The 17,828-nt window shown below is 38.8% G+C and overlaps 1 protein-coding gene across 4 annotated transcripts in view; it reads left to right on the top strand.

Moving 5' to 3' along the window:
• Nucleotides 1-17,828, top strand: part of GADL1 (glutamate decarboxylase like 1) — a 164,826-nt gene that overhangs the window by 92,150 nt on the left and 54,848 nt on the right. For all 4 annotated transcript variants that reach the window (XM_071429423.1, XM_071429421.1, XM_071429422.1 and 1 more), the window contains 8 exons: nt 2,111-2,280; nt 3,093-3,219; nt 4,892-4,982; nt 5,601-5,707; nt 6,791-6,906; nt 13,509-13,588; nt 13,702-13,756; nt 17,081-17,197. In XM_071429423.1, coding sequence (XP_071285524.1) covers nt 2,131-2,280; nt 3,093-3,219; nt 4,892-4,982; nt 5,601-5,707; nt 6,791-6,906; nt 13,509-13,588; nt 13,702-13,756; nt 17,081-17,197 — 843 coding nt within the window. In that variant the 5' untranslated portion in view covers nt 2,111-2,130. The remainder of the gene's footprint in view (nt 1-2,110; nt 2,281-3,092; nt 3,220-4,891; nt 4,983-5,600; nt 5,708-6,790; nt 6,907-13,508; nt 13,589-13,701; nt 13,757-17,080; nt 17,198-17,828) is intronic.

Below are 17,828 nucleotides of genomic sequence, written 5' to 3'. Positions count from 1 at the left end.
TCTGTGCTCTGCACTAGATATTAATCTCCCATGGAGTTCTTTTTTAGATCCTGTCCTATTTTTCATAGAAACAAAACACCTTTGGCATACATAGAGATCATAGACTCTCCAGGTGATGTAAAGATTAAAATTCTTTTTTGTATTTATGTTAAACTCTAAATAGTACTTGTGGCAGATATTTATGCATCAAATAACTAAGTCTCAACACAAAATTAGTCTCTGTTCTCTCTGCCCAAAGCCCTGATGCCTTCAATTTCCTGGTAATACCCAGAGTTTTAAATCTTCTAAAGTTGACCTACTAGCTTGTGTTTCCAGAGATAAACATCTAAGACTTTTTCAAAGCTGCAGTTTCTTTGCAGTGCCTCTGCTGTGGTGTGCTGGAAAGCATGATGAGAACTGATGTTTTTGATGTCTGTGATTTTCCCTCTTTGCCTGTTGAAGATTTAATACTCTTTGCCTGCTTGTTCTCCGTCTGTCCAGTAGGAACATTTATGCCTTTCCTATAACAATGGGCTGAAGGCTACTCTGTTCAGAAAAAAATTTAGTATGCTGCCCATTTGGATTAAAAATAGAAGTAATTTCAGATAGGCGAGGGGAGGGGGTGTGTGTGTGCTATTTTTGTTGGCAGCATTATGAGAAGTGTGAGGTCCCATCTCATGTTAGAATTTTGTCTTGTTTGTCATATCTCCCCTGATAAGTCAAAGTGAACTGAATGGTTTCTCTGAGTCACCAGAAAATAAAAGCTCATGGGATTAGCTGGGTTTCTTTCAATCAATGGAGCTTGAAGTGATGCACATTTCTAAGCATCACTGTTGTTCTTCTAAGTCCTCCTGAGCATGAGGAGCTGTAATTATGATAAACATGATGAATGTGTCAGACTACAGTGCCTGACAGTCCTCTGGAAATTCAGTTGTTTAGACCTGTGAAAGAGCCACCTGTCTTCTCTACTTTGCAAGTGGAGCAAAAAGTAAAGCAATAAGATAAAGCTGTTTTGGGCACAGAACATACACCCATTTCTCCATACACCCCAGCCTTGCCTCATCCTCACTGTAAATGAAGACATCCCATGGTGGCAGTGCTGCCTGGCTCCATAGACCTCAGCTATTCTAAAGCAGGATCAGTGAACAGATAGTGCCTGTAACCCAGATAATTTGGTTACAGTAGTTACCGCTTCTCCTTTCAGCGTGATACTGTTTCAAATATCTATTCCCTCCATGTCTTCAAATGTCTCAATTTCAGCTTCATCCTCATGCCGGTGAAAAACAAAGTCCTGATCTTGCCATATGAAATCAATACATGAAAGAGATACGTAGTTGCCACTGTTGGCCAGTGTCTTACAAGCATCTTGGATGAGCTCTCAGGGGTAATGCAAAGGTGGAAGTAAAAATGTGTCCAAGGAGGAAAGTATGTCTCCTGGGTAAAGGTGAGGGAGGGGAAAGAGATCATCACTGGAGAAAGGAATAAACAGAATAAACAAGATAATCTGCCCAGCAGATTATTGTAATTAATGACTGAGGGCACTTAATGGGATAAGGGCAGAAAGAAGTACAGTTATGTGGCATTAAAAGGGTTTTTTTCCAGGGAGTGTGGGTCAGTGAAGCACTCTGCAAAGAATACAGAAGACTCTGAGCAAGGGGACTGGCTGGTGGGAAGGAGCAGCAAAAGATACAGGAAACAAAGCTGAAAGTTATTTCATGAAAAATTGGGAGCAGAGGGATGGCTTGTGGAGGGAAACATTTTCAATTAAGAAAAATGCCCATTATCTTTCTCTGTATTTCTATTTGTACAGCTGTAACATGTTCTAAGACAGAACTGCATTTTCCTCTGTGTTTGGAAGGTCCCTTGCATGCTTTTGTATGTTAGAGAAAGCAGTAGGTACAATACAAGTAGGCTATTATTGCCTGCAGAATAACTGTCTATGTTTGAAGTAATCTGTTTGGGTTTTTTTGTCTGTAAAGATTCTTGCACCAAAATCTAGGATTTTTGTATGGGTAAAAAGTCCATGTGAGGTTTTTCTGAAGTTGACTAAATCTCCAGCAATGAAAGAATATTTTTTTTTATTTTATTATTTGTTTATCCTTGCTTTAATTATGAGTTATTTCTCTTACAGTTGGTGTTTGCAAGCAGGAGATGCTCCAGAAGAAGAATGCTGTTTTGGTGGATGGGGTCATCCTAAATGGTCCAATAATGGACTCAAAAGCAGGAGAGAAGTTTGTGGAAGAGGCGTGTAAGATTATAATGGAAGAAGTTGTACAGAAGGCGGATGATGTAACAGAAAAGGTAAAGCCACAGAGTGTTGTTGAGACTTTGTAGTGAAGGTAATGAACAATAAATCAATTTTTTATAAGCTCTATTTTATTGCACTCTAAGTAGCCTCAAAATTGTTTCTAGTCTGTGCTTGGCTCCAAAATAAAATACAGCCTTACAAATTTATAAAGAATGTATTATAAAACATAATTCCAATAACATAATTACTATACATATCTACCAGTAAATGATGGTTCTTTGTTATTTTTAATCTCTGAATACAAAGGTCATTTTCTTTGAGATCACAAATGACTGTAGTGTTTTTCATGTTTGGAGTGGGGTTGAGTTATTTGTTTTCTCCTCAGAGGCACAGGCATTGGAGAAAGAGGAAAGTGGGTGTGGTACCACCATGAAAGGACAACATTATAAGATTGCTGTGGGTTCTGCAGAACCTGCTTAAGAGGCTGTATGGGAAGAGGTCCTGCAAATAAACTGTGCTTGCCTTTGGGCACGCACTGCTTGCCCCCACTCCTTGGCAGAGCAGCATCTGAAATGCTGTGATTACAAAGCCTTAGCTAACAACAGAATTTGAGCTGCAGGCTTCTTTCTTTTCTGCCTTTCAGCATTTCCCACTCTAATGTTCATGCTTGAGTGTTGCCTGAGACATGATTAAACCAATATCCCGTGAGGCCAGCTTACTGGATCTATTTTCTGGTGGCACGCTGCCCTGCCACGGGAAGTTTTGTGAAAGCAGAGCTGAATGGGGTGATTACTTTGTACTCTATCACCTCTTGCTCCTGGCTGGACTGTTCACTGATGGTGTCTGCCCTGCTCCCCATCACTAGGTCTGTGAGTGGCAAGCCCCCGAGAAGCTTAAGCAGATTCTTGACCTGGAGATGAGGGACACTGGAGAATGTCATCAGAAGATCCTGAAGCTCTGCCATGATGTTATAAAATACAGCGTCAAAACCAGTAGGAATGGGGTTTAAGCACTGTTGCTCTGCATGCTAACTTAGATGGGATAATCTTTACAAACCTCTGTCACCTTTTAGGGAACTGGGAATGTGAATGTTTGTTTCCCTTCTGCCTATACAAGTGTGCAAACAGTTGCTTAACTGAATTCTGGTCACCATAGGCTTGACTAATACATGTCATAATGGCAAACTAATCAAAGGTAATTAATGTAATGTCCTTTGCATTAATAGTAGATTCTGTCATTTTGATGTCTTGGGAAAGTCACCTAGACAAATGATATAACAGTCTAGCAAAACAGGCAGGAGAAGGACCTTTTGGTGTGATTTCCTGCTGTCTGAGTGATGAGATTTGGAGTGGCCATCATTGCCCTCATATGTTCTTAGTGATGATGACCCTCCATTTATTATTGTTCTATTTGAGCAATAGTCTTGCAGGTTGTTAATTTGCTGATAGGCAGTAATTCCTGTTCCAGATACCATGAGAGGAGAGCCTGCAGTGTTTCAGAGACAGTACACCACAGCTCTGCAGGATTAGTTCTCTATAGCTAACCTTTCTGCAGCGTGTGCAGGGTAATTCAATCTTGGTGAAAAGGGATGAACAACATCTGTTCAGGAAATGGCACTGTGAATCAGTAGCTCAGGATTTTAGATGTTATAGGGCTTAGGCTGTATTTTGTTAAATAAGAAAGACATTTGATATAGTTTGTTGTGCATTTCTGGGCTGCATTCCCTGCTACAGTCACTGCTGCTGCAGAATAAAACTGTAAAATAATTTTGAGAGGGAACTTATGATTTGAAAACCACATCAGAGTAGTGATACTGATCTGCAGGGGTAGTGTACTAATAATATGCAGATATAATTACTGAGTTAGTGGAAGACATTTTGTTTATATTGCTTTTGCAAATTGCCTTTAGATTATAATATGTCGCCTTAGAAAGGACATGGTACATAAAAATATGCTCTGCAAATAGTCTTTAATTTGAGTATAGACATTTATTGAAGCCCTAGTTATAATATAAATGGAGCCATACTGTTTACCTGGTTTTGCATGGGAAAATGCTGTGTGCTATGGATTAAAATTTAGGTGGTGACCCCACTGTTGAATGGAGTTGTTTTTATAGTCAGCAGTAGCATAGAATTTTCTCAAAATTAGTAATATCTCAGTGTTTAAAGGAGGGTAAATAAATTCTCTTAACTTCTCATTCATTTTAAGTGTGCAGCAAAATTTTCCAAGCTTTTAGACTTCCTCTCTCTCTCTCTGTGTTGAAACTCTGGAGGGAGAAAAGGCACAGCTGCTTGGGATCCTGTGTTCTATGGCTTAGCAAAATTTGGCTGAGCATCGACTGTGGCCTCTCAAAACCACTGTTTGAAGGCACTATGTATACTCAATTGTCAATACCTTTTATTTTTGCTTTATAAAACTTGTGAACAACTCACGATTATTCTGTGCACCACTTGCATTTCACAAGACATGTTTTGAAGCTTCAAAGTACTTACTAAATTTACTTTCAAAGGAATGTCTAACTTTAGGAAAGGACAGCAAATCCAGAGAATACTGAGAGAATGGAGTCAATTGTGGTTTGCAACTATCAGCATTCAGCTGAGAGGGAGTGTGATGTATTCCCTTTTCTGGTATATCCTGTCATTTGCTTTTCATCTGTTTTTTCAGATCATCCAAGATTTTTCAATCAGCTGTATGCTGGAATAGATTATTACTCATTAGTGGCTCGTTTCATTACAGAAGCACTGAACCCCAGTGTGTAAGTGTGGTTCTTTGTCCTCTTGATGTTGAATTAGTATGCTTTTTGGAATAACAGCTTTTTTGCTTCCTTGCTTCTGATTTCTGTTTTCAGTGTTACAGAAGAGGTGGGAATTGTGCAAGACTTTGAGTGAGGGAAACCCTCTGATTTTGATTGGCTGAAGTTGGGGTTTATGAGGAGAGAGTTTGTTTTTTTTTTTTGCAATGCTAATAAACTTAGACTTTTATCTTACTTAGTACATAAAAATAAATGAATCAGACTTAACGTAGTTGTTCATTCCTTTGAGGCATTCTGCACACAGTTGAGTGCAAATGGTTACCTGTCTACTGTTTACCTGCAAATGTAAAGCTGAAATTTAAGCATCTGACCTACATTAATAGAAAACTCTGGTGTATTACTTTGAGAGTGGAAGTGTCAGTGAGATGCTGCCAGAAACTAAGCAATTGCTCTATTGTATCAGATCCATAATGTTTTTAGTTTGGATTCCTACTGCTGGTGGTGATCAGCTGCTGATAGATTAGAGAAAGGTGCAAGAAGCCTTTATCTAGTTTTAGCAATGCTCTGTGCCACGAGTTATCTAGTTTTAATACCAATTACCATGCTGTTATTTCTCTTTAGATACACATATGAAGTATCCCCTGTGTTTCTGTTGGTGGAGGAAGCAGTCATCAAGAAAATGATTGAATTCATAGGCTGGGAAGACGGCGATGGTATATTTAATCCAGGTAGGAACATTCAAGCGGAATCATTATAAATGGTCTAATACCATTAATTCTATAAACATTGGAGTCATACAAATTGCATATTTGAAAATGCATGCAGAAGTGTAGTGATAGCCAAAACTATTTTATTTTTATTTCTAGGCTTATCTTATGTGTTCCTAGTAATAATTCAGCAATTTTGACCAGTGAATGAATGAAAACACTTCTACATTAAATATAATTATATCGAATTATTTGAAATTAATTGTTTGTAGCTGATGCCCTTCCTGACCTTATTAACAATACCAACAGCCTCCTTGGAATGAGTCAACTGAGCTGACAGACAGGGAGATGATTTATGTGCTAGATGCCAATCCATGGTGCCTGAGGGCATAGATCTTTGTATCCTGCTTATGAACTGTAGGAGCAAGAATTTACATGTTCTTAACTCCTCCAAATTTTTATAATTTTATTAAACGTTATAATAAGGCAGGCCAAACAGATATTTCTAAAGCTGCTTGATAAACCATGTTTTTCAAATGCCCTTGTTTTGGCTCTAGTTTTATGTAACGGTTTTTGTTACTGCTTTGGCTTTGTTCTTCTAGGTGAATAAAACTTGTCCCGAGTGAATAAAACTTGTCCAGATCTTACCTTGCAGATCTTTCAGTTCCCACTCACTGTGTTTGTTTTTGTTTTTTTTTTTTCCAAAGACCTTTTTTCTCCCTTGGTCCTCTGAGACCTGGTTGCCCAAGAGATCTCCAAGGCTCTGAGCTTGGTGCAGGCAGCTGAGCTTGTTCTGCTGCAGTGTAGAGGGGAAGGTGCTGTGGCAGGGTTTTCTCTGTTGGGAAGGACTGCTTGGGCACAGCTCTTATTCCTCAAAGAGGAAAATATCCCCAAAGAGCATCCAAACAGGCTCTGCTTCCATGTCTGCTGCAGAGCCCAAGGTTCATTTTATGGATGTAGCCTTCAGGGGAGGAAATAAACTGTGATGGATGCATCACTAGGATGCCTGTGGGGTTTATTTTTCCCTTAATGGGTCAAGCTCTCAGATGCAGGAAAGGTACTCATACTATGGCTAATCCAATATTTGTATGTCTCTTTTTGCAGGTGGCTCTATTTCTAATATGTATGCCATGAACTTAGCAAGGTACAGATTTTGCCCTGAGATAAAGGAGAAAGGGCTCTCAGGTCTGCCAAGACTAGTTCTGTTCGCTTCGGAAGAGGTAAAATGAAAACAAAGAAAAGCTTTTTGAACTTTATTTTTTTCAGTAGCTGCAAAATGATATTTGCATATCTGATGGAGCACTGGTAGAATAGTTCTGACATCAGTATATGATGTGGAATATTGGAGCAAAGTGGGGAAGTCTGATGGTAAATTTCCCTGCAGAAGCTTTCTTGCTTTCAGAAAACAAACACAGATGTTGCTGCTTTGAAAACTGCTGATACAAGAACAGGTTGTACATGGGGTAAACCTGAAGCAGAATGCATGTGCTGTATTGTGGAGGTCTGCAGCATTTGATTTCCCACAGCATAAAGTCTAGCAGGAACTGTAGGTGGGTTTTGGATGTCAAAGGTTTTTTTCTGCATGTTTAATTTGTACTAAACTCAGTACTTGTGGGCCTGTGAGATGGCTCTCTGCAGCTCCCATTTTGCCCTATGCCTGAATATACAGATTGGTTGTGGTACAGAGTCAAACCCACCATATGCCTCTCAGAAAAAAAAATTCTGGACCTTTAGACATTTTTTCTTTAAATAATTGAAAATACCTGGCCAGTTTTTAAAGTTTTTGAATAATATCAATCCAAAATGCCTGTGGGATATTGAGTTACATCCATACATTTATTTGGAAGGTAGATTTTGGCGGCTTTTTTCTCTTCCCTGTCCCTTCAGTTTTGAGAGCTTATCATTTGATTAGCGTAGAGTTGTTATTAATTCTGACTCTACTATATAAAATCCCCAGTGGAAGCCTGCACAGAACCTTGTTGTATTAGAAAATATGGACTTACTAGGATAATTTTAGCTCAGACGTTTATGCTCCAAACAGTTTGCAGTGAGAGGCTTATTTTGAAGAACCTGAGGGATGAAGGCATTGTATGAGTTTTCCAAGATAACATGTCTTTTGGAACTGAGCCCACATGTTCTAAGTAAAGGTGGTTTGTTTGTTTTTTTCCCCCCAAAAATATTTTTTCTTGTTTGCTTTCTTTTCTTTTTCTGAAAAGTGTGTGTATGGAAATACATGCCAGTTCATACTTAATCCCTCCTGGTACATCTTCAAAATAGTTAAGAAGGAAAAAATGAGTTTGAAGCAAGTTCCATAAATGCTTTTGAAGTAAAGCCCATGAAACTTTCATCATGAAGTAATGTTTTATTTCATTGCAATGGTTTAACTACAACATATTTTCTTACTCTGAAATAAGCAAACATTTTAATTCATGTCAAAAGAAATTTTAATTGTCTGCCAGAATAAATTTATTTTTATGTCTTTGCTTCACCAGGAAAACATAAACTTGACCAGGAAAAATAAATTGGTAAATTATTTGTAAGGCCATGCTTTTGATCTCTAATACTTTGCTTGCTTCAAACAATTACTATTGAGTCTTTAGCACTCAATAATCATTTACTGTAAAACTGATGCTTTTAATAGCTAGGGTGACTATTTTCTAAGATCACTAGTGTTTATTCAGTGTTATGAGGGAGGAAATGGGCATATTCATTTATAATTATTTTAGATCCACCTGTACTGAGTCCAAGCTAGATGACTTTTTGGAAAATTTTGTTCAGATATGCCATGTTGAGAATATATGTAATCAGTAGCCCACACTTGTGACAAGTATGGAAGCACTGGTGTCATACAATCCTAGTTCTTTTATTATTGTTTTTATTTTGAGTTTTTGAGTCTTATTTAACATTTTGCACCTTTTAATCACAGAACCTAGAAATCATTTAGGTTGGGCAAGACCTCTAAGATCATCAGGTTCAACCTTTGACTGACCACCACCTTGTCAACAAGAACATGGCATTAAATGCCACGTCTGGTTGTTTCTTGAACACCTCCAGGGATGGTGACTCCAGCCCAGGACTCCTTCCTGGGCAAACTTCCAATGCTTAACCTTTCCTGTGATTAAATTCTTATTGTCCCCTTGAACCTCCCCTGGGACAGCTTGGGGCTGTGTCCTCTCATCCTGGCAGTGGTTGCTTTGGAGAAGAGCCTGACTCCTCCCAGGCTACACTCTCCTTTCAGGCAGTTGTAGCGAGCAATAAGGTTGGTCACCATCCTTTTCCCAGGCTAAACACCCCCAGCTCCCTCACCCACTCCTCACAGGGCTCACTGTCTAGATCCTTCACCAGCTCTGTTGCCCTTCCCTTGACATGCTCCAGCCCCTCAATGTCTTTCTTGTAGTGAAGGGCCCAAAACTGAACACAGGATTTGAGGTGTGGCCTCACCAGTGCTGAGCACAGGGTGACAATCACTGCCCTGGTCCTGCTGGCCACACTACTGCTGATACAGGCCAGGATGCCATTGGCCTTCTTGGCCACTTTAGCACACGCTGGCTTGTGTTCATCTGGATGGCAACCAGCACCCCTAGGTCCTTGTCCACTGGGCCCCTTTCCAGAGATTCTTCCCCATGCCTCTAGTGCTGCCTGGGGTTGTTGTGACCCAAGTGCAGGACTGGGCACTTTGACTTGTTGAGTGTCACACCCTTGGCCTTGCCCGTTAATCCAGCTTGTTTAGATTCCTCTGCAAATCCTTCCTATCCTTCAACAGATCAATTTCCCACTCAGCTTGGTGTCATCTGTGAGCTTCCTGAGGGCACACTCAATCCCCTCATCCAAACATCCTCCGTTTTTGTTGGATTTTTTTGTTTGTTTTGTTTTAACTGAAGAGGTTCCTGGAGAAGCAAATTGTCAACCCTCCCAACCAAACAAACTTGGAAAAGTAAAACAAAACTTGGAGAAATTAACAACCTGAGTTTATCTTCATCAAAAATCAGGCATGAGCATTGGCATGGAGAAGCCATGAGGTTATAATGAACAGTATTGATAAGGAGTCAAAAGACATGACTGTTCATTCAAGGCCCTTGTGCCATTTTAGGCCTTGGCTGAAATAAAATGATTTTTACCTTGATTTGCTAAGTCTCTAAGTTTCAGTTTGGCACTTGTCAAGTTGAAAGAGTTGCCCTGCTGCAAAGCAGGGGAATGCACAGACTTTCAATGACTTATGTGATCTGGGGCTATGTATTTTTGGTATGTCCTTGGATAATATAAAGATGTATATTTAATGCATGGCCCACCCAAGGTCCTCGCATATTCTGCTTGGCCTTCAGGAATAAAAAGGCTCCTTGTTCCTGTAAGCAAATGCTTAGATATTCAAAGCTGTGGTGATATGCAGTACGCTGTTTATGCTGCTACTCTGTAATACTTTTTGCTGGACCATAGCAGTATGATTCCCCTTGAGACAGGAGCAGCAGAAGAGTAATTGTTATATCCCACTTTCTGGAGGCATGATTTGTGGTTCTGTAGGAGATAAATGCTGTTCTAGTTATAGGTATCAGCCCACCTTTTTATTCCCTTTTGCTATCTGAGTCCCATCTAAACTTTATTCTGGCACAAGTATGTGCTACATTGATCTGAAAGGTAGAAATCTGATAAATTTGAGGCAAGTAAGGGTAGAAGAGGATGTGTAAACAGTTGAAATGTACATGCTGATGTGAGCAGTTTTTTTAGATTAAATGAAACTAAATTCCTCCCCAGTGCAACTTGATCATGAAAGTAGCAAAGCAAGAGAACACAACATTAACTTATCATGTTGTCCCCTGTTGAAATTACAACAGACAAAAATGAGTAATAAAACAATCTCATAATCAGGTAATTGCTTTATGCAATCATGTTTCTAGGAAACTTTTTAAAATCAAGAAAATACAAATTTGTCTTCTGTTTTGATGAGCACAGGTAGAAAGTACCTTGTCTTTACAAACATCATTAGGAGATGAAAACTATGCCTAGATATAGGTAAAATAGTACAGCAGCGCATCTTAAATGCACCAATGTTCCAATTTGATCTTGTGCTCTAAGATGGTAATTTCTTACTACAAAATGGCTACAGCTTCAATAATTTGTCCAAACAAATTAAACTGTGAAAGACATGCCAAGAGTAACCTGAACTCACAGTATTTAAAATAATAGTTTTAATCTGGATATTTCTTTCTCCTTTTTTTGGAAAGGGAACTATGAAAAGTGGATTAATTGGTGCTCTTGTGACTGTAGCTGCTAAATGCTCTTTGGTATATTTTTTCTTAAAATGATGCAATGCAGTTTAGCATAATGGCTTCTAGTAATGAAGAAAGGGGAAGAAATTCTTACATGTTTTCCATCAACATAACTGAAAGACCTCTTTTTTCACCAAAGAAAGCATATCCTAAGTCTATGTAGTATTACGGGTCTTGTTCTTTTTCTGTCCTAGTGAAAGACAGAATTTTCCAAGTAGTACAGAGGTTCTTCTGGAGGAAAAATAATTTCTCTTGCAGCCTGTTTGTTTTTGTATTCCCTCTGTTCTTCCTTCTCTTTTTCTCAGCTTTTTGGTATAATCTCTCAGGCACTCAGGCCTCTTTTATCTTTCTTCCAGTATCTCATACCATTGTTTATAATAAAATATATATTTTACTGATTGTCTGCCTACTAGTATTCTGAATTTGCAGGTCTTATTCAGTTTGGAAGGATCTGATTATTCTTGGTGATTCATACCTTTCATTTGAAAGTAATGGCTAGAAATCAGTGATTTCTGGCAACTCGTATTTGAAGTGATTCACTCGTCAGTCAAAAACATCTCCAAACTTCTGCTGAACAACACAAAGCCACTTACAATCATTATTACCTTTATTGATGTAATGTAAGACTAATTATCCACCTATGTATGTTATTATTCTTGCAACAGTCTAAATGACTGAGCCCTAAAGGCCTTGTGGATGTGTCATGTTACAAATTAAGCTTTCTTAAAACTACTCAGTAGCATCATGTCATTCTATGCCTTTGTTTAAAAAGTGGGTGATGGTGGGGGAAACCTCTTTGTCATAAAGAAAAAGAGCCCTCTGAGATCATCCATCTCATCAAAATAAGCGTGACAGGCTTTAATACCCTTAATATATTCATGCCCACACATTAAAATGTTGTACATTTTTCTTAATTATGTTCTGCAGTAACTGCATTTGTGTGAACTCTCAGGAAGAAAATGGAATTAATTAACCACCTGGCTTCACCTCCTGTATGAAAAGCAGCAATTCCAGACATCTTTGTGTTTGCTGGAGTATGCTTCATTTTAACCCTTCAGTAATAATGTGTAAAAGAGACAATCTTATTTTTGTGAGGAGGGCAGTGATAATCCAAGGGTTGGATGGTCTTGGTTCTGAAAAGAACTCTCTAGTCCTATGGGATGTGGTGTACTCTCAAAGGTGACTCCACTGCTATAAGTGGGTAGTTTTGATGTCCAAATATCTTTGGGTTAAGAAGTTTACTGTATCTTGAATTCCCAGGCTAATCTTGAAAACAAATTAAGCAGAGATCAATGTGCTCTTGTTCTGGAATAAGCCAAAGTGTTCTTGTGCTGGAATAAGAGTATCCATAGCAGAGCAGGTCCTTATAAAGGTGAACGCTGGAAATGTGATTAGATAAACCATTAATGTTTGTTGAAAATAAAAAAGTTTGTAAAAAGTGTATAGTGGTCTGTGGGCTTGAATAGCATTCTCACCTTAGTCATTTTACCACATTCTGATTAAATAAACACCCATTTCTAAAATCCTCCTTTGCACTCCACAGGCTTCATAGACTGATGCCCTTTATTCAGTGCAAAGTGAGAAGTGGGCTGCATGTGTCTGTGTACTCATTCAGATATGTCTCTGTGATGAGACCTAGCTAAAATTCTTTGCTAAAATAGTAACTTAATTTTCTGAAAAATGCAGGCTGGTCCACACTGGGACCTTTTGCAAAATTCACAGTAAATTATGAAGATGTGCTAGGTCCTGTCTAAGATCTGCTTGCTTTCACAGTCATGTGAACTACACACCACCATGATTTCCAGATCTTTTTGCAGTGATAGGATGTTGAAAGCCTTGCAAATCCCCATTATACCTCATCAGAAGCTTTGGTAGGTCTTTGGAATTGAGCTCTTTGATCCTGTGGACATGGGTTGCTGAATTAGACCATGGGCCAGTTTAGCAGAGTATCTTGTCTCTGGCAGTGGCCATCAGCTGGGGATTAGAGAAAGCATACAGAATTGTTACAAACATAGAGTAGTAGAAGCTTCAAATATACATCCTAACTAAGGGTCCAGTTTCCAAGGAGTGGTGCTCTTGGACTTTAAGACCTAATTAATTGTTTCCAGGCTGTTGAGTTAAACAGCCTTTAGACCCTTTTCCTTATGCATTTCCTAACTCTTACACTCATGGATATTTTTGACTTAGTTCTATTAAAACATTTTGAAACAATTAATAATTATTCTCTGATGACACTTCAAAGTTTCTACTTTTCATTCTAATGCAGAATGAGCTCTAAGAAAAATTGTATGAACTAGAGCTTCCAATTTTTTTCTTAACCCTACATTTTAAACATGGTGCACAACTTTTTTTGTTTCATTTTCTCCAGTTTTCTGTGTGTGTTAAGTGCAAGATGGGCTTTGTGATATGTACCTTATCAGTTTGCTTTTTGTGTTAGAATATGCTGTTGTCATGGCTGTTAGATGCTGTTGTACTTGCCACTGTCCCCTATGTTAAGGAATTTGTTTCTCTTGTTTAACTGCGTGTGTACTTTTTTTTTGTGCCTCTCTCATTTACAGTGCCATTACTCCATGAAAAAGGCAGCCTCCTTCCTGGGAATTGGTACAGAGAATGTGTACTTCATCAAAACAGATGAAAGGTAAGAAAGCAAAAGCCATGACTGATCTCTGAGCCTTTGTAAAATGCAGTAGTGCTGTACATAACTAACCTGTTTGAATGTAACTGAAAAAGTTTTAAATCTGTGTCCCTTAGAGGTAAGATGATACCTGAGGAACTGGAGAAACAAGTCCAGCGGGCCAGGAAAGAGGTGAGAGGGGGAGAGAGAGTGTGAAGGAGAGAGGAGTGTGTGCAGACTGTGTGCTTGTGTCTGGGTGAAAGGAAGGAAAACTAAGAGTGACCAAAATCTTAAAAGTAGGGCAGTTAATGTAACAATGTCTTTCTTACAGGTGCAATCTGTTTGCCCCAAACTTGTGGAACAAGCCAAGGCTTATGGGTTCTACACTCTTAGAAGGGAGGAAAATTCCACAGGGTGTTTACTGCTAATGAAAGTCCCGAGTACAATGCTGCTCTGAAGTATTTAGCACATTTCTTATAGGATTTCTTTTGCCCTTGATCGTTTTCTAAATGGATGCAGTATGTTTTCCTAAAACGGTTTTTCAGTTAATTACAGCAGCTATTGCTCTATTGCCTCTGCAGTGAGCAACAACTGTAACATGTGGCTTAGTCTCTAAAACTGTCTTACAAGCTTCAAGTGCTAAATTCTGTCCTTTCTATTATTCTAGCGAGAGTGCAGAGAAGTGCCTCTTTTCCCCTAGGGACTTTGCCAAGTAGGAAGGTAAAGGCAAGAATTTGGAAAGGCACTGATGTGTATTTGGACAACATTAACACACATTCCCACAATCTGTAAGGCAATCCTTACCTATAGTCAATATAATTTATTTTAGAGAGCTTGAAGGACTGACTGTGACTTCCAAGAGAATCTTCTTTTGTCTTGGTTAGCTCACACTCTTTCCCACTTCTAGCATGTGCATCAGAGCAGTAAAATTCAAAGCTCAGCCCTTAGTCCATGATGAGTGAATACAAAGCAGCTAGTGCAATGTTTATGGCATGGATGATACTTTCCATGGAATTCTGTCTTGGGAAATCTGCCTTTGTGCCTGCCAAGGCAGCCCTGTCCTGTCCTGCACTGGCATGGCCACAATAGCTTACAGTAAGTTCTGATTTGGATACGTTTTCTGCCAAACAACCATCTCTTACTTGAGTTTCATGCTGGATAGCATAATTATTGATACATGGGGGCTCTAATGACCTAGCAAACTCTCTTTTTTGCCTCTTTCTCTACTTTGCATTTTCTGAGAAAGACAACCTGTACTTTACTCATTTGAGCAAGCTGGGGGGAAAAAAGGGACTGAAATAAAATAAAGCAATGGGAAGCAGGCTTGCAGGAGAATCATCTTTGCTTTTGCAAAAACAGTATTCTTGTTTGTTCTTGTAACAATACATGTAATGGTCATTTGAAAGAAATCATCTGGCATTTGTGATTTTTTTAAAAAGGTCTACCTTAGTATGGTACCCCACAATTTAAAAATAAAATGCTCTGCTTGCAGGAAAACATGATTTCACTTGCATTTTAAAGGAAGTTACAGGTGTATTGGAAGGTTTTCATTTAATCAGAGCTTCAGTGTGTCTGTCCAACTGTGTCTGTTACAACTTTTACAGAAGGACACTTCAGTAAATTACTGTAAATATTCTAATGACTCTAGACAACAGAGGATATATTTGCTGGTGATTGAAGCACAAAATGATCACTGAATATGAAAGGCAAGAGTCTTCTCTTTTTAGAGAACTTAGGCAGGAAGACTAGATTAACTATATTGTCAAGAGTAATAAAAATGTAATTCCCTTCTTTGTGGGAAAAGTATGATGGTAGCAATTACTGGAATTTGTAGATATCTGAGACTTGTCCCTGTATTCAGTTGTGCTACCAACTGGCTGCTTGAGAACCTTTGACTTTGATGAAGCTGTGGGGCAAAATTGCTGGGAACACTAATAGAAAATAGATGCATTGGATACATCTTTGCCTCCCTTGCAAGAGTTCTGTACTCAAGATTCAGGCTGATTTGTAAGTTTGATTAACTATCGTGGTAGCTTGTACTCAGAATAAATGGCCAAGAAGTGAATTAAAGGCTGGTAAGTCTTTGTGAATGTATGGGATTCATTTAAGTTTATTCCAATGTTACTTTTCACTGCTTTAGCCATTTGTAAAGAAAATCTAAAATACAAATAAATCATAATTATGTACCATTCTAACATTCCTCTACACTGTAAAGAAGGATAAAACTGTCAGAGTGTAAATGTGATATAAGCCTGTCCATCTCTGTAGATGCTTAAAGTGGCAATATTAAAAAAAAAAGAAAAAATATATAGTATTTCAGCTGGGTGAAGATACATGGAAGACTTGTGTGGAGTTAGATTTTTCAGCTGATGTCTGATTTCACTAAAGCTCCATTGAGTTACACACTTACATCATCTGAGAGATCTAATTCACTGCAAAGGAACTTCAGTGATCCCAGCTTGCACAATTCAGTAACACCTTGAGTGCCTCTGCAGTAGGTGTGTTGTCCTTCTGCAGGCCAGGTGCTGAGCTGTGCAGAGCAGCTCTTTCAGCAGGCACTTCCCAGCAGTGAGACTGCACAGTCACTGCTGGGGCAGAAACCCTCAATTTCATGGAGCTGCTACAGACTCCACCCATTCTTTTTGTTGCTGCAGTTTCTGCTCCTAAGAAGACCCCACACAGATCTGCAAGGATCTGTGAGCTGGAATGCTGCTAGCTGAAGGGAAGCAAAGATGGATGGCTGTCAGTGGCTGTCTGAGACCCTGAGAGCCTGACAAAAGCTTTCCTTATCCCACCTGACTGACCTGAACACCATCTGAGATTTCCAGCAGTCTCTCTCCTAATGTTCAGTTACTGCCTTCAGCCCTTCTTCTTTCCCAGACAGGAGTGGGAGCAAGGGAATAGCACTGAGCTGCAGGTCAGGTGTGGGATCAGACAGCAGTGACTGTCCCTGTCATGGTGTGCACCAACGTGGCTGAAGGCAAATCACCTTCCCTAGCTGAAGTTTCCTCTTCACCAGGCAGAGGACAGGGGTCTTGTAGAGACAGTGCAGGTGGAAACCCTAAAGGGATGAGCCCTTTCCTTGCATGGGTAGTCTGCTGGCTGAGCTAATTGCTTTATTTTATCACTCAGAATGACAGCATATATGGTAGTGAGATGTGAAAGACTGAGAATTGAAAATCAGTGTATAAAGAGAGATGTCATATATCTGGTATGTTTTGATTTTGACAAAACTAGCATATGTCAAAACAGTCTGAAGCTGCAGAAGTCTGCCCTGGAATGGTGTTAAGTAAAAATGGAAAACGCCTTTTTTTAAATGAAAAAAAAAAAAAAAAGAAAGAAAATGAGATCCAGCACTATTAAATGCAGTGCCTTCTGCTGGGAAACTAAAATGTGGATTGTCACATCTTTGTCCTACATTCCTAGATCTTTTTATACTTTAGCTCTACAAGTATACAAGGAAGAGATGAACAGCGCAAATGTTAACTTTTTTTTTTGTTTTGAATCCTATTGCAGGGGTCAGCACCATTTCTTGTCTGTGCTACAGCAGGCACAACTGTGCTGGGAGCATTTGATCCTCTGGATAAAATTGCTGATATCTGTGAAAAGCATGGCCTCTGGCTTCATGTTGATGTGAGTTTGTATACTGCATGGTTTTGTTTAGCACTGCTTTTTTTATAATTGCTCTTTGACTGTTGATATTTCTTTTTTAGAAATTGGGCTCTAATAACATTTCTTTTTCCTTACATAGGGACCAGAAATGTGTTCTGATTTGACTCAGTTACATATGCTGCAAAGCAGCAAATAACTTGGTTCTGACAAGCAGCCAAAGCCATTTTGTTATTGTTGGGTTATATTTCAAAATTATTTTATAATCAATTTCTTCTTCTTACTACCTCCTAAAAGTGCTTCAAGAGTGATATACAAACATAAGTTTTGATTCTCCCCACATTCTTTTGGGGAATAGACACATTAGAATTGTATGTAAGGTTCATACAGGTTAAAATAAAGATACGCTTTCTGACTCAACCAGTCATAAATTATTCTGTTTCATATTTGCAGATTTGAATTTCCTGTATATATCCTTACATTTTCCTACACTGTTCAGAAATTTTTCTCTTTAAAAAAATTCTTTGTAATTTTAGGTTTGGATATTAAAATCCTGTAATGAATCTTTTTTGAATAATCACTGTGCCTTTTTATGACTTGAAAGAGTTAGCTGTAGATGTATTTTTCTAAAGATAGGCCACTTCATATTTTCTAA

Source organism: Agelaius tricolor, unplaced genomic scaffold, assembly GCF_023055355.1.
Source record: "Agelaius tricolor isolate 1412-34295 unplaced genomic scaffold, bAgeTri1.0.p SCAF_6, whole genome shotgun sequence".
In the NCBI taxonomy this organism is placed as follows: domain Eukaryota; kingdom Metazoa; phylum Chordata; class Aves; order Passeriformes; family Icteridae; genus Agelaius; species Agelaius tricolor.
The sequence above is the reverse complement of the archived record's forward strand: the minus strand, read 5'-3'. Positions and strand labels throughout refer to the sequence as shown.